The sequence below is a fragment of the Fringilla coelebs genome (assembly GCF_963513975.1).
Source record: "Fringilla coelebs genome assembly, chromosome: 6".
NCBI lineage: Eukaryota > Metazoa > Chordata > Aves > Passeriformes > Fringillidae > Fringilla > Fringilla coelebs.
Window position 1 is genome coordinate 5949031 of NC_140034.1, and position 24113 is coordinate 5973143.

The 24113-nt window shown below is 40.3% G+C and overlaps 1 protein-coding gene across 1 annotated transcript in view; it reads left to right on the forward strand.

The window, feature by feature from the left end:
- The window catches only part of MNAT1 (MNAT1 component of CDK activating kinase), a 118558-nt gene that overhangs the window by 32244 nt on the left and 62201 nt on the right, over positions 1–24113 (forward strand). Inside the window, exons 2-6 of the mRNA XM_084207791.1 lie at positions 1890–2042; positions 3648–3721; positions 12059–12162; positions 16131–16271; positions 21566–21691. Coding sequence (XP_084063917.1) covers positions 1890–2042; positions 3648–3721; positions 12059–12162; positions 16131–16271; positions 21566–21691 — 598 coding nt within the window. The remainder of the gene's footprint in view (positions 1–1889; positions 2043–3647; positions 3722–12058; positions 12163–16130; positions 16272–21565; positions 21692–24113) is intronic.

The following is a 24113-nucleotide window of genomic DNA, read 5'->3' on the forward strand; positions in this document are numbered from 1 at the left end:
ACTTGTATGAAGTGCTTTTCCAAGGAGGGATTTTTTCCATAGTCAAGTCCTGTGCAAACTTGAAGTGTCTTTGATTTAGGGAAGGGGGGAGTGAAGTAGTTTCAGGTGCTACTGTCTGTGAATAATATCCTGCACATGGAGCCCTGTTCTGTTGGTCCTTAGGCAATACTGTGATAAAAAAACAATACAAACACCTGTACTTGGATCCACCTGCTGAGTTCTGCCTCTTTACTCCCTATTCTATAACTTAGGAAAAAGGAGGCAGGGACTTTTCTGTGCTTTGGCTGCTGTGCTGAGAGACAGAAAAGCAAGAGCTGCCAGAATAGAGACAGTGAAGCTGTCCTTGTGTCAGGCTTCTGCATGCACAGACAGGTTGGGGGAGGAAGGAGAAATCCCTTTCCCTGCCTTGCCTGCTCTCTTGCATTTACTCTTGCTCCTTCTGTAGTGGGCCATAAATGGATTTAATTATGTACATTATATTAATTTCTCATTATTTTATTGAGTTCATGTCCCAGCAGCTTCTAAATTTCAGGCTTAGTGTGCTAATGAAGTTTAATTATTCCCTACCCAGATAATTTGTATTCATAAATACACTTTGTTTTCTAACTAAAGGAATTCTGGAGCAGGAAAATGTCCAAGTAAATTCAAGGTTTGCTCTTTAACATTGGCAGCTGCTGTGCAAGATGCAGGCTGAAGCTGTACTTCTCTGTGTTAGCAACAACAAAAAAAATTGCTTTTTTTTTTTTTTTTAAATTGTGAGATACAATTGTGTTTGTTTTGCACTTTCTAATCTTGAAAACAGAAGCTGGGCAAAACTGGTTGGCTCTCCTCACCTCTGCCTCTGTAAGGACTGGAACCAGTTTAGTTGGGGATAGGTCAGCAGTGTGAAAGTTTTGTTTAAGATCTTTCTCAACCATGTCAGTGTTGTTTCTCTTAACTTGTTTAGCTTTTGTGCTGGGTTTGTGAAGGTAAAACATGGCTTAGCCCTTAATGTACAACTGTTTTGGCTTCAATATAGCAAAGCTATAAATAGCCTCCCCTTTGCCTCCCCAGCAGTAGGAAATGACTGCAGCAGGTGTTGTCCTCCACTAGAAATTTGCACATTATTACTACCCAAGTACTTTTTTCTTAAAATCAGCTTTCTTGTTACGTGTTCTTCCTTTATTAAATGCCAACTGACTGGTCAGCAAGTTTCTTGTTAAAATCTTAAGTCTTCATTAGGTCAAAAGAAATAAAAGCAGAAAGGTATTTTTGTTTTATTTCTGTGCAGCCTCTGTGTTAAGTTTACTTTATATGCAATTTGAAAAGTATTACCAGAAGGCACAGGAGAGCTACATAAAGCTGGTTACTGACTGGAATGGTTTTTATTTTTTAGCTTTGCTGGGCTGGATTTTAACTCAGGTTTGTAGCAGTTCCTCTGTGATAGGACTGGCAGATGCTTGGAAGTCTGCAGGCAAGATTTGTGTCCATGCTTGGATTGAGTTCTCCTTGCACTGCAGCATCAAGAAAATAAACAGAGTTTTTTCTACAATGAGGTCATGCTTAGAGTAAATAAGGATCTTGCAGTCTGGTCCACGTGAAATGGCTTTGCTGGTGTCAGTAACAGCTTCCCCTTGGTCCAGACCCCATCATTTTGGTAGAATTGGTGCTTGGTCCCAGCAAAGAGCTGGAGATGTTTGGGCAGGGAGAATCAGAATCCATGTGTTAGTGCTGCTGAGCCTGTTCTCCTCAGGAGGGTGGAGAGCCCTGGCCTGCTGCCTCTGGTGGGTGCTGCAGAAAGAGTGAAATCAGGGCAGATGTGCTGTGCAAACAGCAAAAAGGGGCACGGTCCCGCGTTTCAGTTCTGTTTAACATCTGTGTGCCTTTGCACTCCTTCCTTTCTCCCACAGATGTGAGAGCTGTGTGGAGCTGCTGTTTGTGAGAGGGGCTGGGAACTGCCACGAGTGTGACACCCCCCTGAGGAAGAGCAACTTCAGGGTGCAGCTCTTTGAGGATCCTGCTGTCGACAAAGAAGTGGAAATCCGGAAGAAAGTGCTGAAAATGTGAGTGTCACCTTTTAAAAGAACAGAAAGTGGATGTATTTTGTGCATCAAAATTTTGAAATATTGACTTGCTCAGTAGTACAGAGGAGATTTTTCTTTTTTAAAGTGGCAAACCATAAAAGTTGGTTCCATTTATCATGGAGGGACTTCAGAGAATCTGATTTTGTGCAACAATTGAGAGCTGAATTCTCAATTTAGCCTTGAGGGATTCATGCTTAGATTAGAAAATGTTGAGTGTTTCTATGTGGCCTTCTTTGGCAAAGACTTGGCTCCAAAATGGAGATGATTAGATATTGAGGGGGTGAACATGGCAGTAGAGCAAGAAATAGGACCTTGATTGTTTTGTTCCCTGGGGACCTGTTCTGAGAGTTGAAGGCCAGTTCCCTTCAAAATCAAAATGGGCAAAAGAGAGTTCACATTGTTTTATGCTTCACACAGCAATTGTTAATGGAAGTGGTTCCTTATAAGCCTGGTGTTACCAGTCTGTCATGCAGATTTGAAAGCTCTTGAAATTGAGATAAATGAGGTCTAAGATTGCAGCTCACTGCTTGTGGCCAGTAAGCAGCATTTTATAAGGAAAATATGAGAGCCAGTTGGTGTTTTAATAGAAGAATCTGATAAATGTAACAACCCAGAGAGAGTTGTGTGTGCCTAAGTGAACTTACAGGTAAATTATAAGCTTGTCAGCCTTTATCTAAAACTTGGTACAATAGTAAATGAATCATATGATGTTGTTGAGATGTGGGGAAACTGAGCCACTGAATACCAAGCATGAAAAGCAGTAATAATTTTGATGTTAGATTTTAAAGTCCACTGTTGGATTTTAAAGTCTGCTGAAGTTAAGAGAAGTCAAACTGGAATAAGTCAATTAAACATGGAATAAAGTTTAGTTAGAAGAGAAAATGTTGAAAAATTCTTGGCCCACTTGGGTTTGCCAGATTAGTTTTAGGAGGCAGAAAAAATGCCTCCACATTGGAATATGGCCTCAGTTCTTGGGATTTTAATATTCCTGGGTGTCACGCTCCACAGATCAGACAGAATCTCAGCTGTATATTTTCTTGGGAAGAAAGTGTGCCTGTCTTGACTTTCAAAAGCTGTCCATGTTCTAAGCCAGTTGTCTCTTCATCTTTTTACTTTCTCCAGCTCTGAAGAGGTGAGTATGAGTGCTGGAATGGTCTATTGATATGAAATGAGATAATTGTGTAGCATTTTCAGTTTGCTGCTGACATATGCTCTCTATTGTTGGCACAAAGCCAAACTCTCTTTTCTGATTGTTCTAGAAAAGCTTTTTTTTTTTTTTTCTGTGGGTGTTACTGTTGTCTCTCCCTTTGTTAAGAGGCTGGCTGGGAGTTATTCTGTTTACCTGTAACCCTGGAAAAGGAATTGGCAAACAATAGGCAAAGATAGCACAGATTTCTTCCAGGCTCCTCCTTTCCTTTGGAGCAGGCACTTCTGTCTCCCTTTATAGATTCTGGTCAGTTTGGGAGTCACAAAGCACACAGTAGATAAAAGTAGATCAATGCTTAATCAGCTTGCAGCAAAAGCCTTGTTGAACGGAAATTTTATCTTTCAGTGTTTTATAAATACTTTTCTCTTCTTTCAAAGATACAATAAAAGAGAGGAAGACTTTCCCACTCTAGATGAATATAATGATTTCTTGGAAGAAATAGAAGAAATTGGTAAGTCTTAGTGCTTGAATTTTTGATGTGCTGTGCTTGTGAGACCATAGACTATTATCTTCTGACTCAGCTGCCTATGAGAATGTCTAAGTTCAGTTTCTGTAATATGATTTATCATAGTATCAGATTTTTATCTAACTACTTTTTTTTCTGGGTTTAATCATATTTGCTGAACTGTAGGACATTGTTAAGTAAAACATTTTATCTGCCAGAGAAAAAAAACACAATCCAAAGAGGAAGAGCTGGAAAAGAAAGGCTTGCAGGGGACTGTCAATGCTGCACTGGCAAAGATTAAACAAAGAGAGGAGAAATTGAAATTTTCATTATATCCCTCCATTAGCTTTATCTACCATGACAGAAGCCATATGGTGTCTTTCATCATTTTTGCTTCTGCAAGTACAGTAGTTGAAGCTGCTTTGAAGCTGATGACCTTACATACCACTGTGGTAGCATTTTATGTTGCTGTGCAGAAGGAGAAGGTTTAGGAACAGACGTTGATTTCTTTCTCTTTGGATTAGCTGAAGCAGAACTTTGCCCTTTGGGGAAAGGACAATGTTATCAACAGAGTTTATTTTCTTCTTAGTTAGGGTGACTTGTGATTTATGGTGGAGTGATGGGTTTTGCTTAGAAAAACAAGGATGTGTTCAAAGGAGTGACTCCTAAATGGTTTGTTCTTGGTTTTTATGAGCTTCTGAGGCTTTTCATTTTTTTGACCTGGAGGAAGAAGAGGTGACTTAGAGCATGCAGGAGGGGCAGTGAATGTAATTTGAAGGAAACCATGGAGATGACACTTTTCCTTCATTTTTCTCAAAGGAGTCCTTGCTCCTTTTTGCACTGTGGTGTTTTGTAGAAATATATCCAATGCACTTACTGCTGTGAGCAATGTATCATGTTTTTGTTGGCATCAGGAGGCTGAGGCTGGGAAGCCAAATCCTGTGGCTGGGAAACACCAGTCACACTCACATGGTCCAGATATCTGGAGGAGATGATGTGGGTGTAGCTTTGTTTGTTTATTTTTTGGAATGGTATGGGGGAAGGAGGGAATGAATCCAAAGAATGGCCAGAGGATCCTGGAAGAATCTGTGTGCTTATGGGAAGCAAAACTGTTTTTTTTCATGTAGCATAAAATACAGTTTCCCACTTAACTGCTGTTGCAGGGCTTTTCAACATCTGTAACAAGGGAGTTAAAGTTTTGCCTGAAATTGTGTGAACCTCATGAATTTGTGCAGGATGTTAAGGTTTTACAGCTCTTGGGATTAGGTGGTTACATTGCAAATGGTTCCAAATCTTGTACTGGGAACTTGGTTTTAGAAGCAGCAGAAACCTGGCTGGTCTTGGTAACCTTATGAAAAAAAAAGTGATTTGGCCAATAATTGTTTTGGCCCTGCAATTGTGAGGAAGCTTGATAGAGTTTTTAGAATTGGAGTTAGTTACCTGAGAGGAACTGAAATACTGAAAGGACTTGGAAGTCCAAGTGCATCCTAGACTATTCATGTGGCAGCCAGGGTGCTGAGAGGAAGGAAGGGGTGCAGTCAGAAGACTCTTTCATTTTCACTGTCAGTGAGTTCATTTATGATATCCCAACTCCAGACAGATCCCAAAGGACAGGTTAGATTCAACAACACCACTTTAGGCAAAAGTTCAAGCCCTGTTTGCTCTCCCTGGTGACAAAGCCCGTTGCACATTTGTCCCCAAGCCCATCCCTGCTGTGGTCCTGGGCAGAATTCCCCACCTGGCAGTTGTCTGGACATTTTCCAGTGCATGTTGTGAATGGTGTGACTGAACAGTGTGTTAAAAGTCACTGACTCTGTATGATAATTTCACACTTTACTGCTGAGAGGAGTTATTTCATTTTTGTGTGTCTCTGAATTCCCTGCTTGCTTGTTCATGTGGAAAACTGGGCTGCAAGATGGAAAAGAAAGGATGTGCAGGGCAGCTTTGTCTTGTGGAGCCAACATTCAGCAGACTTGCAGTAGCTGCTGCTGGTTGGGAAGGTTTCTCCTCTCCCCATGCCCCAAACTTTCAGTTTTTCTGTGAGAGGATCAAAGTGCAGCTTCACCTTTTTTGTCCCTCTTTGCTGTAAAGTTTTGTTTCTGGAGTTGTTTTAGAGGCTTAAACGAAGTAGTTGCTTAGCACAGACAAAATGTAAACATCCTGTATAGGTGTATTTCACGTGACCCTGATTCTGATAAGTTTTCCAAATATTCCAGGTAGGTCAGCTCTAAAACTAGCAATGGAATGTGACACAGCAATTGCTGACCTCGCTTGAAACACATTTTCCCCCCTTCATATCAGCTGTTTTATACCTACAGACTTTTTCTATTGAAATAGAGGAGTTGGATGGTGCAGCAGCAGTGTGTGTGTGTGGGAAGGTCAAACAAACATTAGGGGTAGTCACTTTTTAAGATTTCTATTATAAAAACCAGGTTTTTGAAGTGGTTTAGAGTGTTGCCACTGGATAATGCTTTGGGCTAAAATGTGTTAAACAAGGCTTTAAATAAAAACCACATTTTAAAGCGAGTTCTCACCAGAAAAAAAAATCAGTTGGACAATTTGAGAGCATTGTAAGCACAGTTTGTTGTCGTTAGCACTAGGAATAAACATAAAGCGAAAGAGTTAAAACTTGCCTTTGGGAAAGGTGTGGACAACATGTATCTGAGTGAGTCAGGACTGTGCCCATATGGTGAGAGGGCCCTGGTTAAACCTCTGAGTGTTGCTACAATTTGCACTCTCTGGACACAATGTGAATTTCTCTTGCTCTTTCTATAAAGTTTTCTTTTTCCCCCAAGTATTTCTTCTTCCCCAGAGTATCTGTCTGGCCATTTTTCCAAGCCCTGCATGAAAGCTTTTGGAGCAGCACCCGCCTCCCAGCGTGTGCCTGGCACCTTCTCCTGGTACCTGGGTGAGGCCCCAGGCATTACCGCAGCACGATTGTTCTGGGTAATTGCTGCTTTTTAAAAAGCATTCAGCTCAAAGGAGGCTGCTGTTATTTGTGTATTCCTGTATCTCCCTGATCCTCCAGGACTTTATGCAATACCGGCTGCCTCTCAGAACACTTATCTGACAAGTGATCCTTGGATAGAAAGGGTTTTGCTATCTGTGATCACTTGTGGGTTGTGCTGTTTATTGTTTTGTGGTTTGGGTTTTTCCCCCTCCGTGTATGTGTTGCTGGTCCTGACGGAGGCAATAACACAACTGGAAATTGGGCAGCTTTATCAAAGATCTGTTTCAGTTCACATCATCACACTGTTCCAGGCAAAATGGTCTTTCTTAGAGTGATGGGCCTGAGTGATTTCAGTCATTCACTGCTGTTTACAGCTCTTCTGGAAAAGTTATTGACTCAGTAAAAGACCACTGAGGATAAATAGAAACAATCATTGATACCTAACTAGACTTTTCTGGTTTAATTGTGGATTTTGTTTTGTTTCTGATAATTATTTTGTTATAATCCCAGAAATGTTGGTTAGAAGGGACCTGTTAAATTCTTTTCCATCTTTTCTCCCCCTCACTGCACTCTGACCCCTTTTAAAAGTACAGGGATGAGGCATCAAAAGCACCAAGGGAAGTTGCCAGGGTAGCCTGGGACATCCCAGGCAGACTGAGGATGAGGTTGTGTCTCCCTCTGTAGCACTCTGCCATTCCCAGCCTGGGGTTTTAGGAAGATGATAATTTAGGAGTTGTTTGTAGTAGAATAGGAGAAATATTGTTTACAATGAACTAATGCTAGGAATTTTCAGCCTTAGTCTAAAACAGGGAGATTTTGAGGGACTTAGTCCCGCAGTGCAGTGATATTCATTCATACTGCCATGTCTCTGGACAAATTATTGTGCCATTTAATTAAAATTTTAGTCTTATTTTCTTTTTATAACTAGGAAAATATTTTCCCATTTGTTATAGAAATGTATAATGAATGCTGTTGTTTTGAAAAACAGAGAAAGTCCCTGTAGAGGCTGAATTTCAGAACTTGGGAGTTTCACCTAAATAGAATGAAATGTTTCACAAAAAACACAATAGTCTTCCTGTTATACTTAACAGATGTCTCAAGGCAAGTCATTTTATAAACCAACCAATGTGAGATGGATAAGTAGATAAATAATTGTTGCATACAAAACAGCTTCTGTTTCTTTTCCCTGAAGGGCTTCAGGCCTCTTATATCGGCTTATGCTATATTTCAACATGGACAAAAATAAGTCTGTCTTCTCTTTGAAACCTTTTCAAACCAGCCATCTGCTTTGCCACTCATATTCAGATCTACACCAATATTTTTTCAGGGTAGGTGTAGCATATGAGTTGGGATTTTTAACTCTTTCTAGTTTTTCTACTTCTATTTTTTTTTTCCTTATTTAAAAATAAGAAGTACATTTAAAATAAATTTCTGGCAAAACTCAAAGCAGGCCAAATAAAAAAAGTGTTGCATAGTTCTAGCTATGTTAAAGTTCATATTTTGAGTGTTAGCAACTGTGTTCTTTGGTTTTATAGTTGTTGGGTTTTAAATGCCAAGTAACTTGTGGAGGGGACAAGGGACAAGAGAGGGAAATAATATCTTAATTATTTTTTGTGCCCTAGTGCCCCTTGCAAAGCACACTTGTCAGCTGTATTGTGAGGATACAATGGCAAGAATTTGTATTCTATAAATATTGATGAAAAGACGTTTGAAGCTCATGAAAAATTTATTAGAAAATATGTTGAAAGATGTTTTGGCTGCTGGCTGGCCACTGGTAACCATGCAGTGTCAAAGAGCAGCTTGTTTTGCTGGTAGATGTTTATTGTAGGAGGGAAGATGCTGTTTTCATGTACTAAAGGGCAGCTGTTGACACTGAAATTGATGTGGGCAGATCCAGGTTACACTTACACTTTCCATTGGTTTACTTTTTTTTTTTTTTACACTTTTTTTGCACTTATTTACACTGTTTCCACTCTTGCAACAAAATATCTTAAATGTTTGCACTCTTGAAATGTGGCGGAGTCAGTGCTGAGAAGGAGGTGCTAGAGACCAGGACAGTGTTCCTGAACAATGCCTATAGATCAGTGTTCTCTGGGACAAATTTCCTCTGGCCTTTGAGGGGGCTGGAAGTTGGAATCTCTGATTGCTGGTGTCCTACAATATCCTTGAGTGACAAAGCAGGATCAGCGTGAGTGACAGAGCAGAGTCAGCGTGGTGTGAGCAGATCTGACTGCTGAGAGGGTTGTGGCTGTGGCTTGGTTCCAGCCATGGCAGGAAAACAAGGGGGGGTAAACACTTCCACCATGAGCAGAGCAGTGGGCTTTTAGGGTAAAAATTTCCCAAACATTGATGCAGAAATAGATTTTTTTAGATAGAAGTGTTGCTTCCTGTGAAGTACCAAAATACAGCCATTTTTGTAAGCAGTTGTCAATAAAGGTAGGCATCTGCAAGTCTTTCAAACATGCCTGCTTTCCCTAGTATGAGTTTTAAATCTTAAGCTTCTTGTTTTACAGACCAAATGGTGACCAGTTGAACCTATCAAAAATAACAGTTGAGAAAGAAGCAAAAAAACAAACCCTGAAGGTTTCAAGCAGCAATAACTGCAAAACAGAGATCATCACCTTATGGCTGGATTTATTTTTAGAGAAATATTCATGATGTTCAGGAGCCTGAAGGCAATTTGGCATCTCCTCATGCACCTGAAGGTGGCATCTGGGCATCCTGCTAGCACAGCATGGCTCATGTGCTATTTCTTTCTTGTGTCGTCACTGAAGGGTTTAGAGAGCTGCTGTGTGGATTGAAGTTGTAGGAAGTGCTGACATTCCCATGCAGCTGCTGTCACTGCAGAGCCCTGGGCTGATTGTGTGCCAGCATTTTCACATGATACTTCTTTTCTGCTCTAATACCCAAATATTAAAACTTCTTGTCAGTGGGCGACTGTAGGCTGGAAATTTGGATGTCAGATCACCATTAAAATACTGAAGATTTAGACTAAAATAATGTTTTGCTAAGGAGAGGTTGCCACAACCAAGAAGTGTGTGTTTGTCACAATATGAAATAGGAAAATGTTATGCCTTTTGGAGAGGAAAAATCCCCAAAACATTTGGGGTGGGTAGCTTGCTTCCTAAAAACCAAGGAGCTGAGCTTTGAATGTTTGGGTTATGGCAGTGCCCTGAGGTCCCAGCTGGCATGAGATAAAGTCCTCAGGGGGAAGTGCTGCCTGAAGCTATAGCATGGAGATACAGCAGGTGGTGTGTAGGAGAAGGCAACCTTTATTCCCCTTTTTCTCATTCTTGCCAGTGGGATACCTCCAGTACAGTGGCCCAGTGGTCTGCCCAGGAACAGTAGGAAAGTTTGAAAATTCAACTTAGCTGTTGATTCTGAATTTCTTAAAGCACAAACTCAGCCATCTTAGATCTTCCCTCTGAACTGAGGATACTGGGGTGGGGCTGGAAGAGTTCAGCTGATTCAGGAGCCAGACTGAATTGGAATGTCATTCCTCTTGATACTGCTTATTATTCAGAAAATGGGAAAAAAAACACAGCTTCTAAAAATTCTTATTTTTAAGGTTAGGAGGTTATTGAACTGTATCTTGCTGAGCCCTTTTTTGTTGCAGCTTGAGGAATTGAGTATTTTTAATAAGAGTAAGATGATGTAATGGTTTGGTAGTCCTGGATAAGAGAGTATTCCTATTCCCATCTGCACCCTTTTATTACTTCCCTGGTACCCTCTCTGGCACTCAGCCCCTGTGTTGAGCCAGTTCAGGTTACTGGAGGGTTAGGGTTAGGTGTTGACGCTGCAGAATATCTGAGGGACTTCTGGAATCAGAGCAGGGGAAAGAGTGTGGCCTGTGCTTGGGGAGAGGGGCGTAACAGCAGGAATGCCTCCCTTGGCAGCAGTGAGCTGGGCCTGTAAAACTGACCTGCAGCCACAGCTCTACCATCTAGGACCTTCCTGTTTCTTATCTCTGTTTGCTCCTGGCATTGATTTCTTGATGTTTCCTTCACTGCTCTCACCTGGTTTGCCACCCTGAGCTACTTTTGGTTTGGGTTGCCTAGAACCCTCCTAAGTGCTCTTTTCTGCCATATTACCTGTGGGGAGGGTGAAAGAAGGGACATGATGTTCTCCAAAGGGAGATGTGTGTTACCCTGATGAGTAACAGCAGACTTCATGCTGCTTCCTTCTGTTCCCTCTAGCAGCCTCACTGGTACAAATGACTTGGCAGTGGTGCCTGTGCCCAGGCTTAGCTTGGCCCTGGTTGTCTAAAAACCTGGGAAGAGAGAACTGGAGCAAAACCTCCCCAGTGCCACGCTGGTGTTTGCACAAGACCCTCCTTCCCTTTAGGGTGTGACGCAGCGCGGTCACCGCGCGGTTGTTTCTTGTGGAGGATTTATCAATGGCAGCACAAATTTCTCTGCTGCTCTTGTAGGCACGTGACAGAGCTCTTGGAGGCTTGCAGTGCTCTGGGCTGGCTCTGTTCTGTAGCTCTAAGGCCATGGGCATGAGCCCAGCATCCACTCGGGATGGGGATCACCAAGAGACTTCCCAGTGATAACGGCGTTCAGCTGGAATTCACTTGACCCTCAAGTGAACCAGTGACCTAGAGGTGAAGGGCTCAGGCATTGTATCAAATTACAAATCATCCAAACCATCTACATCTTTCAAGCTGTTGATTATAGAAACTGTTCAATTTCTTGAGATACCGTCTGTGCCATGTGTAGATAATTGGGAATGTTGTGCTAAACTATGGAGCTTGCTGGCTGACCCTGCTTGCTCATAATTACATGAGATATAGTCTGTCACCATTGAGAGACATCAAAAGAATGTCAGCTGACCTATTAATCTGAAAGCATCTGCAGATTCCTCATAATAAAGGTAATTGTACATTGCTGCCTTTTAAGTTATCAGGCAATGTAAATTTTTTTTGTGTACCTGAGAATTCAGTCACTGTAGTCCTTGTGCATTAGATATTGCCTGGGAAATGGAATGACTTAATTTCCAACCTGGTCTTCATATGCCTGTGTTTGGTCTAATTTAATTTTATAGGAATCACCACGTTCTTAGCTATAACTGCTACTTGGAAAGGTCAGTGTTGTATGAATAGTATGATGATTATTCATGTGTATCATTACAGTGTTACAAAATGGGATGCAAGTTTCAAATTTTAATCTCCTACAGATGTGTAAACCTACAGAAACTCTGCTGGCTTTTGTTGAAGTGCAGTGACTTAGCAGATTGTCTCTGTCTTTATATGGCATGTTTAAATAAGTTCTGTTACTGCAATGTTTATATTTGGCTAGAAGGGATAGAGAGCATAAGAATAGTGTTTCTTTGTCATAGTCATGCATGCTGACCTAATACTTTTGCTTTCTGTCTTTATAATATTTATGCAGTATTTAACTTGACCAACAATGTGGACTTGGAGAACACCAAAAAGAAAATGGAGCTGTATCAAAAGGATAACAAAGAAGTCATTCAGAAGAATAAGTTAAAACTGGTTAGTTAACTTCTCTGCAATTTTTATTCATTTGTTAAAGAATTAAAGGATTTCTGGAGTACTTTCTTAAAACAAATCAAAGCTGAAAGCGCTATGCAGAGTTCTTTGCATTTAAATATTGAGGTTGAAATGTAGTTCTGCTTTATTTTGGGGAGGGCTTGAGGAGAGGGGCAGGCAGTAGAGCCTGTGTGTAATGCATCACCACGGCATGTGTGCTGGCAGTGTCGTTGGACAATGGCCAGGAGAGATGGAGTTCATTCCTACACCAGGACAATCGTTCCTTTCTCATCTGAAGGAAAAAAGAAATCCAGACTCAGACATTATGAAGCTCCCAGGAGAGAGTTGTAAAATTGAGGCAAAACACAGGCCTGGTTTATGCAAAATTTGAAATGAAAGATGTTGAAACAAACATTAAAACTTTTGTTCAAGAGCTGATAACAGTAACATCAGGGATATTGTATATATAATCTGTATGCAAAACACAGGGTTCTTTGAAGATTCATTCATTAAATTATGGCTCACATATCATTTTGTTCTTTAAAAATAAACTTGCATACATTTATTCCTGTAAGAAAAGTTTAATCTGTTAAATATTTTTTCAGCATAAAAATACACATTGTTATCAGTTCTTGAAGGAAAATGTCTGCCCAGAGTGTGACATAACAAGGGTTTGTGTTTGTAATCCAGTTGCACTAAGGACTTGCTTTCAAATCAGTAGGGGTGAAATCCTCACTCCCCTGAAGTCTGTGGCAAAACTCTGGGTGATTTCTTTAGCTCTAGGATTTCACAGGAGGAGATTGGAATCTGAAAAATGTTTGTTTGAACCTCTTCCTTTTAAAGGCAAGGAAATTTCCCTAGGGGTCCATCTCTGATCTGTTATCCTGTCTCTGACACTGTGCAATATCCTCTGCTTCAGAGCTTGAGGAGACCTGCCAAAACTTTGGCTGTGTGTCTTATTTTACAATGGAGCTGCAGCCTCTGGGGTCACAGTGAGAGCAGCTCTGCCTGCAGCCCACCTTCCCTTCAAGGAAGTGCCTCTGACAGCCTGGGCAGAGGCTGGGTGATGCTGTCAAGCAGCTCTGTAATGCCCTGTACCCTCTCAAGCCCCCAGCACTTCTGTTTGCTGTGCTCCACAGTCCTGCTGTGCTGGAGGCTGGCTGCTGGAAGCTGGGCAAGCCTGTGTGAATCCAGACTCACTGAAGAGCTGGAAACATTTCTCCTTTTTTTCTTTTTTAACATTTGAAATATTCATAATTTCTTTTTCAACAATTGAAACATAATAATAGACTTTACACAGTGGTTATTACAAAAACTGCATAATCTTGCCTATAAATTTCCCCCTCTCCTAAAAGCTGAAGGGTTGCTTTTCCTCTCCAGCTCCTCTTAGCAAGTTTTGGAATGTCTTTACTCCATGTATGGTAAAAGGTGTCCTACTTTCTTGCTTAAACTTTTTATGGCCAGTCATTGTCCCTACATTCTTGACTTAAATTTTTCTGTCCACTGTAATAGGTTGCTTCTGAGGAGCATAGATGTTTTCTGTCCCTCTTGTTGTTTTTGTTACCCTTTGCCTGCTCCAGTGTGATTTGTGTTTGGCAAGCAGATGGGGCCAGAATTGAATGCAGAGATCTTCATGCCTCTCATAAAGGAACTCTGTTTTCCCATCTCTGCTGGAAATACATTGATCCTAAGACTGTTCTTCTCTTGTAGTTCAGAAAAAAAAGTGAAGCTCTTCGTGTTCTTGTAGTTCTAAATTGTTTTTCTTAATATATAGATATTTATATACACTTTTTCTTTATAAAACTTTGCACCCTGAGTGTACTACAGCTTTTCCAGTGTTTCTCCCTTAAATGTTTGTACTTCTTCAGTCATAGGGTAACATGTTGCTTCCTCCTTTATCACTAGATGTTTAATTTCACTTGCTGCTTTGTGCAGTCTTGAAATAGTTGTGTCTGGATTCTGTGATGTGAATGTTTTCTTGATTATCCTTTCCTGAATGTGGCAAAATGAGATTTTACTTTCTATTTACTTTTTCACTTGTAGGCTTGAGTTTACTCCAGGCTTCACTGTCATCATCTTTCCCTTCACATATTAGAACTGTGTTTAGATTATCTTTAGTCTGGACACAACCCTTGCTGCCTATTGAACATATCTCTTCTCTTTTACTGTTTAAAGAATTGGATCTGACATGTGATAATTCTTCCATTTTCCTGTAGTCTGCTCTGGTTTAGGTTTGTTTATCAGTTTACTTATTTCAGACTATAATTTTTCTAGGCTGTTTCTTCAGACTAGGTCTGTCGGCACTTCCCTACAAGCTTTCTTCTGTTTCAGTGCAAATTCCACACAGTCTTTAGAGATAAATGTGGAAGAGCCTTGGAATATCTCAAAGACCTTGAGCTCTTCTGTTCTGTGGACCAAACTAACTAAATCCCTTAATTCTCAGACATAACCTCAGTTAGAAGTTTAGGGATTTTCTTGTTTGTTTTTTTTCCTTTCATTAAATGCAAAGAGAGCCCAGTTCCAGGTGGTTGCTGGTTGGTGACCAGCTTTGTACCAGTGTCACTGCACCAGTTACAAAATGGAAGCAGCTTCTGTTGGCTCAGTGGCAGGTGATGACATCTCCCAGGAGTAACTGGGCCTCACTAGGACCCACTGGCTCAATTTGTCTGGTGAAGGGATTTTTTTTTGCAGATTCTGGCTTTTATTAGGTAGCTGTGCTTTTTGATATTACTTTATGATTAGAACAAACTTTACTATGGCCTTGGCCTCAATAATGATCACAGACTCATAGAAGAAGCTGATTTGGAAGGGATCCACAAGGATTATTGAGTCCAGCTCCTGGCCCTGCACAGCACCATCCCCACCCTGTGCCTGTGGGCATTGTCCAAACCCTCCTTGAGCTCTGCCAGGCTGGGTGCTGTGACCACTGCCCTGGGGAGCCTGTTCCAGTGAGGAGCCTTTTCCTGATATCCAACCTAAACCTCCCCTGACACAACTTCAGCCGTTCCCTCGGATCCTGTCGCTGGGCACCACAGAGAGGAGATCAGTGTCTTCCCCTATGATGTTCTGCTGAAACTCCTTTCATTAATAAATCATCCATTTAAGTTTATAAAATTTTAATTATCTTGCCATTTTTACTGCATCTCCCTTTGCTTTAGTATGTTAAATGGAGATTTGGAAAATGTTTCCTGTATGTTTTTTCTTGTACCTTCCTTCTAGCAACCAAACTGACATTCTTTTGATCCACCTTCTTTATAAAATAGTTTAATCCTTTCCTCAGCCTCTGAGCCCTCTTCTGTTTTTTTATTCTTTCACTGTGATTTTCAAATGCAGATTACCTAATAGTTTGCACATTAAAAAGATCCTTGCCAAGAAATAGATCTGTAACAAGAACTTGTCATTTTTACTATTAATCTTTCTATTCATCTCATGTCACATGACTGCAATCCAGGTTATAGGAAAAATTCCTTATTTTCTAAAAATGGGACATTTTCACAGTTAATGCATAAATGCTTAAAGATATAGACTTCCCTATTAATATTCACATATTTGTAATTTCTCATTTTTGTTCTACACCGCTGATAAACACAGTGTGCTCTGCAAAGAAAATGCAGCTGATGAGTGGGATGATCAGGAGCAGTATTGTGGGATTATATTTTTGTTCATCCTACTTAGATCATTGATTATAGGGTGTGTGGGAGCTGAGGGGGGCTCACTTTAGAGTGAAAGTGCAGGGAAAACCCCTTCCCTAACATTTAAGGATTCAGATCTAACTCCAGCGAGCAGCAAGTTAAAAATCTTAACTTTACACTGGACAACGAGGAGGTAGAATAATCATCCATAATCACCTTAAAATTCTGCTTTAAAAGGTAGAATTTGGCTGCTTTCCCCTTGCCTGGCCTGTCTGGGGTCCCTTGGGGGGCAGGGGAGCTGTGGGGTTGCTGGGAGCTGATTTCTGATTTCCCTCTCAGACGCGGGAGCAGGAGGAGCTGGAGGAGGCTCTGGAGGTGGAGCGGCAGGAGAGTGAACAGAGGCGCCTGTTCATGCAGAAGGAAGAGCAGCTCCAGCAGATGATAAAAAGGAAGAATAAACAGGCACTGCTGGATGATCTGGTGAGTAACAAAAGCAGAGGCTTTGAAAGCTCAGTAGCATTGACATCCATCTCTGTCACTGTGTGGAATTAACAGATCTGTCCCCGTTTCCCTGTTTTGCGTTTCCATTCTCTCACCTGTTATTTATTTCAGGGGTGCAAACCACTCTGGTTTTGTTAAGCAAGGGGCTGGATGAAGACTGCTTCTGGGATTTGTAGCTCAGCTCTACCTCTGTTGGCTTGTTAAGCAGTTCTGAGTAGTGGCTGAGTCTGGTATGTGAACGCAAAAAGGTCATCAGGAGGTGCTTCTTGACTCAGCCACCTCTGCAGTGGAGATGGTGGAGAGCAGGGGACAGTAACATCATGAGTTATCCAAGCATTGCTCAGCCCTTTCTCAGTCAGAGCATCTAAATGACTGGTGGTCCCTTTGTATGCAAAAACTACTACAATGAAAAGTTTTCTGCCTTGAGTGTTTCATGTTCTCTTGCTGACACTTCTCCTGTACAAGTTGCTCCTTTTGAAGTGAATGAAGCTTGTATAGACAAACAGAGAAAAACTCAGACTGCTTGTGGTAATCTTGATTAATTTACTTGATTAATTTAATGTGTGGACATAGAAAAACTCGCTAAATGTGTTACTTAAAAAAGGTTCACATCTCAATTTTTTCAGTACAAGAGTGTGTACAGACATGCATACACACCCATTCACAGGTTTAACACCCACAAGGACAGTCTGTGTACACACAGCCTGTGTGTAACCTTGAGGGAAATCAGAAAATAGAAGTATGTATGCATACATACATGTGTTCAGCTGTGTCAGTGTGGTTTAAAGCTGCTTGGTATACCCAAAAGATATTTTCTCTCTTATATCAGTGCATCTCACACTAATACAGTGTTAATTCTTGCTTTGTAGTCTCAGTTCTTATTCATGATACAGATGCTTTTCTACTTTTCCTGAAAAAGTAGAGCTCCTCTTTGAGCCAGGGCAGAAGGCACTGACATGGAGAGAGGATCTAAGTGAAATTTAGGAGTTTCAGAGCCTCCTGAAGAGAGAGATGCCTTTCTTCAAGCCAGGATTCCTGGCAACCTGTTACTGGTTTCCCTTTTGTAGGCAAAAGCAGAGATGAGCAGAAAGGTTCTTTAGAAAAATGTCAAGCCTGTATCTTTACATCCAGCAATCTATTTTCACTTCAAAGGTAAATGCTTTTACAGTCCACACAGTTAGGAATAGTGGATAAATTAATAAAAACTCCACTATGAATTTGAATTTAATTTCTTAGAGTAGGGATTTTGAGTTTCTGACTTTTTAAAAACCTGTTCTAAAACACACTCCTAACTGATTAGAGACCAGTGGCTGATGTGTGGTTGTTTAATTTTTTTTTTAACACAGCATTTGGTTTTACTGGAAACCTTTACCAGGTGGCTTGCAGAAAGAATAGCTATAAATAACCCTTAAAACATGACTAAAATAAGTAGTTTTAAATGTGATTGCATATGTATTGCTATTAAAACATATCTTAATATTCTAAAAACAATATAAAGGTGATTTTTAAAGGTTGAGGGAGGAAACTGCACAATTTCAAGTTGTGTCTCTGTTTCTGAAGGGGCAGTGTCAACTTAAATTTGAGTCAAAACTTGTTTTGTAATATTACTAAGGTTTGTAAAACCAGCACTGAAGTGTTTGTGTAATGACTTCCAAAGTCTCTGGAAAACCAGTGGTTATTAAAGCAATAAACTTTTCCTATGGTCTCTGAAATCCCTCTAATGCCATGCTCCAAATCTGAAAATGAAACTGATCATGAATAAAAGTCAATTGAGAAATGCAGCAAAAGCCAATCATAAGCAGCTTTTGGGAGTGTAAAGAATTAACTTAAAAAATATTCTTATATCTGTGGTTGCTGGTTCTGTGCTAAACCAAAAAGGATTTATTTCTGGCTACAGAGATAGCAGTGGTAGCAACACTGACTCTGCAGGATTGTGAGAGCAGAGGAAGGTGAGAATCTGACATTGGTTTTGAGTCTTCTCCTTTGGACAGATCACCTGGTGTGGTCAGGCTACAGCCCTACTGGATCTTGGTAATTTTTTTTTTCAAGTTTGGCCCTGCCACTGGGAAGCAAGAAAAAGTTCAAGACACAATTTTGTGTTGTACAAGTAGAGATGTTGTTTAATTGTCAAGGAATAAATTTCACCTTTGGTGCTGAAATCTTACAAAGCTGCAGATCACATGGAATTGTAGAAATGTTTGGGTTGGAAGGGTCCTTGGAGACCATCCAATTCCACCCCCCTGCCATGGGGAGGGAAAACTTCCACTAGGGCAGATTGCTCAGAGCCCCATCCAACCTGGCCTTGAACATTCACAGTACTGGGGCACCCACAGCTCCTCTGGGCAGCCTGTGCCAGGGCCTCACCACCCTCTGGGAAGAATTTCTTCCAGTGTCTAATCTAACCCTGCCCTCTGTCAGTTTGGTGCCATTCCCCTTGTCCTGCCACTCCAGGCTGCTGTAAAAAGTCTCTCTCCATCTCTTTGTCAGCTCCCTTCAGGTACTGGAATGCCACAATTAGATCACCCCAAAGTGTTCCCTTTTCAGGCTGAGCCATCCCAATGCCCTCATCCTTTCCTCATGGGAGAGGTGCTCCTTCCCTCCCATCATATTGATGCTCCAAGTCATTACATGTGTTACTTGTGGTGGTTTCATATGGAGAAAAGGTCTCAACTGTTTGCAAAAGTGTTTGAGAATGCTGTACCATCTTCAAAGAGTTGATCATTTTAGGTAGTCCAGAGGCACAGAAAAATGCTTTATATTCTAAATGTTGTGCAATGGGCCCTGGGGATTGCAGGGGCTCCTGCAGAAAGGGCTGGACCTGGGGCCAAGGCTCCATGAGCCCATCCTTGGCTGGGAGCAGGGAGGGGAAGGCCAGTGTGAAGTACTGGGGAGATCAGCAAGGCATCAGGGGGACTCAGGCTCTGTAGGTCACTGGAAAAGCAATTTGGTCCTTTTTGCCTCCCTGTACTAATTAGGCAGTTTCTGTGTTACCTGCATTGTAGGCCACCTCTTTTACAATAGAACCTCTCAGTTTAAAAGCACAATACCCTGTTGTGATGTAGACTGGTAGTCTGAAATGCACTGTATGCATCACTGGGAGAGCTGTATGAGTGTTTTATTTTGGGTTGTTGCTTGTTTGGGGATTTTTTTTTAAACCTAATTATCATACAGGCTGAGTAAAATATTAAAGCACTTTTTTTATGTGCTGTACAAACTCTCTCACGTGTATACAGAGGATTCTAAGATGATCTCTTGTGTTTTATGGGACTTGCACTTTCCTTTTCAACAGCCCATAATTCCCAGGCATGAGCACGATGGGATTGCAGCACATGGCAGGGGAGCAGGTTTTCCCTGGACTGTGGCATAGCTTGGAACCAGGCAAAGGCATCAAAGAGGTCAAATCCACACTTTCACAAGAACCTCAAGGGTTTTGAGACAAATCTTCCAGAAATTGTTGTGTAGAACCAGCTTTGTTCATGGTGTAGACAGTTTGTTTTCCCATACAGAAAATTGCTGGTATGGATAAACACTGGGTTGGAACTTCCACGTGTGTTAATAGTTAACAGGAGGGCTCTGGGCATATTCAGAAGGACAAACAATCAGGATGTGGTGCCTTGCTGGCACACTGTGGCTTTCCCACAGTTGTGTAATCTGGTTACTGGTCATTGTGTGAACTCCTGAGAAGTTGGTTAAAAATCGGCTTCCTTCAATCATTTTATTAGAAATGCAGTGAGTGTTTAAGGAATATGAATGACAAAATGAACAAGGGAATGCTTTCTACTCTTCCCTTCTCCCCTAACATGTTAAATCTGGTCATTGAAAGAGTTCAGCATCTTTAACCTCTGCTGACAGCACATGCTGCTGCATGCATGTTAGAGATGTGCAACACTTGAAAGAAGCAGACTCTAAACTAGTGCATTTGTGGTCCAAATTTTCTCCCAATTGTGCAGAAATTAGATGTCTCTACAATTTAGGTTTTTAGCATCTTCCCACCCTCCTCCCAGCTGATCACAGAAATGCAAGTAGAAAGCTGTGCCTTAGATGTTGTATTTGTGATTCTGGACCAGATCTTGTCTTGTGAGATTTTTCTGCTTTTATCTTGTATTTTAGTGGTAAGGCAAAGGGAATGTAATAAAATATAGAGAGAGAAAAAGACTGGAGAGTGATGTGAAAGGTCGGTGTACAAACGTGGCTGTTCTTGATGATCACTTTAGAGGATTTCTCCAGGTACCATCAAGGCATCTTGTGGCATTAAAAATATCCAGCTTCTTACCTTGAACTGAACAATTAAAAAATCACAGTCCTGTTAATAAAATCTGTTTGGCTTTGTGAGTAACAAATGTGGTTCATAGTTCAATATTTGCTTGGCTCTTTGAAACAGAAGTAAATGTGATGTGTGAGGGCCTTAGGAATAAAATACTGTGTTAGAGCACTCCAGGAAGAATCTGTCTGAACTTCTTCCCTGCTCTCAACTTCATGGTAGTTCTAGCCAGGAATTCTCAAGGATTTCTGTGTGCATGTAGATAGTCATATTAGTCTCTTAGAAAATTACTTAGCCAATAATTTCCTGACTCTCTCAAGAATGCACTTCCATATATGTATGCTAATAATCATTCTGTCCTGACAGTTTAAGTAATTCATTTGCTTAACTATTCATTTTACTACTTTTTATATATATATATATATATATATATATATACACACATATATGTATTTAAAAATTGGCTGCCTTCCCTAAAAATAAGTTGCTGAAGGAGAAAATAAATATGCTGTTGGTTGCACTTACAATAGTGCCATTGTGCAGAGCAGAGCAAGGATCATTTCCAAACGGCCTCAGGTGAAATCTAATGGGAAACAATTTCAAACTGGTCTGAGTTCATTGAGAGAAAGAATGTGTCTTAGATAAACATCTGATCCAAGTTATACTACTCAGTATTATTCCTTCTCTGATTAAGTTCTAATTTTTTTTTTATTTTAATAAATATTGTTGCATTGGCCAGTTGGAATAAGGAGCCTGTTATACTGTCTTTAATGTGGATTCTATAAAAATAGTTGTTTGCAGGTTATTCTGATTTATGGGGTTGCTGCAGCTTTTTCTTATTACTGAAAATGATCGTTTTCTGTAAACTGTTGCTGAGGGAGAGGATACTTGGCATTCTGCTGTTCTCCTAGTGATGGCCTTGCAGTCACTGCTTGCAGTTTGGAACAATATGCAGTGTTAATTAATATTTGTTTTGGTCTAGGACTCAAATTTATTCCTCATATGTTTACAGGAGAGCTCTGATCTTCCTGCCTCTCTGCTCTTAGCTCAGCATAAGGACAGATCTACTCAGCTAGAAATGCAGCTGGAAAAACCCAAACCTGTCAAACCAGTCACGTTTTCCACTGGCATCAAAATGGTAAGATTTGCTTGTTTGTTTTTTTTTTTTTAATACCTTTCAGAAGATCAAGGATTTCCTCATATGAAATTCAGAGGTTGCTTAAACCTGAGTTGCATGTTACATGAAATAGACTCTTCTCTTCCAATTAAATAAGTAATTAGGAATTAATTGAAGAATTTCATCATTCTGCTAGTTGGAATATTGTGATGATCCACCCAGAAGGGTCATCACAAATATATGGAACATTTTCCTTGTGTAGTTGTCAAAAAACAAACTATACCTCTCTCCCTGTGAAGTTGTGATGTCCTTGAATTATTTTTCTTGTTTGTATACAAATTCTGGAAGTTGAAATTTTTGAAGTTCAAGAATCATCTGCACTTTCTTCAGATTTATTTTGAGCACTGGAGTAATCTGTGAGTATGAAACTGACAATCTAGAAAATTATGCCAAGATTAAGGGCACTATTTTCATTGTTATTTGGCTTTAGGAAGCAACAAGTATTTTTGCAAATGTGTCACCATTGGGGTGGCAGCTGAAGACCTCTCAGCATTCCTGTTCTGTGTCATGACATGGCACAAGCACACACCAGCCTGTGTACATAAATGTAAAGCTGGGGGTGGGAGCACCAGTGACTGGTCATTTCTGCACCTTGCTATTTTCTGCTTTGTATTGTTTCAAATCTCTTTTTAGACTTTTTTAAAATCCACTTTTTTTAGACTTTGTATTTTAGAATTGGTAATGGTAAACTGAATGTCTTAAAAATAGCCAACACTCTCTACTCTCCTCAACAAACCAAGAAGTCAGCAAAGCAAAAATCTGTGCATCAAGCTAGTTTCCTGTCCGTAATTAATTTATTTTTGCCATGAATATTTGTGCTGTATTCATTATCTGTTCAAGTGTTCACAGTGTGGAAGCATTTGCAGCTTATTTTTCCAAAAGCAGTGTCAGTTTTTGTAAGGCTGTGTGGATTGTTTCCTTGTTTTCCTGTGATGTAAATTGATCTTCTTCCTATTTCTTTTAAAATCTAACAGTCTGGGGGAGTTTGATATGCTTTGTGAGAGATTTTCTGTCTGTGTAGAAAAGCCAGTGGACAGAAAATGCAGAAAATGTTTTGTTTAAAAAATACTCTGTCTGAATGGCTGTACTTCTTCTTGCTTTTAAAATATATTGTCAGAATTTCTTAAAGCTGTGGCTTTTCCATGGGCAAGGGAAGAAGATCAACTTATGTATGTTATGAGGACAGTGGAAGTATTTTCTGATTTGTTTAAAAATTAATATTAAGTGCAGTATGTAGTAGTGGGCATTTGAGATCTGCAGCCCTAAGTAAATTTCATCCAGGAATGGTGAAAGACTTGGATGAAGAGATTTCCAGCAGCAGGACATTTAAATCTTAATGTTTGGAATAATAGGGAATATGCCAGATAACTAATTGCTAATTCATCACTGTTGAGAAAATGTGAATAGCTAAATAACTTAATTTGTTCAATCCCAGGAAACAAAAATTTCCTCACCCTGACTGATCTTAGTCCTAAATTGAAAAAGAACAATTTAATTGTACTTATTTCTACTAATGCTTGTTAACAGTAAAGTTAAGGATAGAAGCATTTGAAGTTGCTGACTACTATTTATGGAAAATGGATTGTATCAAAATTTTACACCAAGAACATTACAGGTTTTGCTTAGAAAGATGAATATTTCCTTATTTTCTCTACAGGTGCTTGATTTATTTATTATATGACATTAAAAAAATATATATAGAAATTCTATTACATATATTGGTAATAACATGATTGGTAATATGATAATAACAATATTGGTACTCTGCACAATAAATGAAGTGTCTAACTTTATAATTTTTGAAAAGTTGGTTCCACAGCCTGGGATTGTTTCTGTGGGTGTTCTGCTAGGAGGCAGCTCAGTGCTTGGAAGCAGATGTTGAATTTCTGTGGATATGTGCAAATTAGCAGTTTACAGGGTCACTTTGACAAACTGGCCTCATTTGAATGAAATGTGTTTTAATAAGGCTAAATGTAAAATGAGAAATAGAAGAGTAAATAAATCCCCAGCCTGGTCAGGCTCTGGGAAGAGGATTTGGAAGTTTAGCTAAGCAAGTAAACCAGTTTGACCCTCAGCCACAGCGTGTGTGGGGGGCCTTGGGTATGTGAATAGTTCAGCAATAAATAGGAGAGGACTTCTCCTCCTGAATGCAATATGGGGAAGAGTTGTGAACTGCAGACTTCTGCTTGCTCCATCTTGAGTGCAAAAATCAGAAAGAACGTGAAGAGGAGCCACAAAAGTCCATTCAAAGGCAGAAAGATCTGCTCTGTGTGCTGCATTCTGCCTCTGGTTTAGGAGGTGCTTCAGGTATGACTCAATTTACACCAAGTACCTCCTTAGCACAGAACATGCCAGGCCTGAGCAGTGCAGCATTACATGTAGC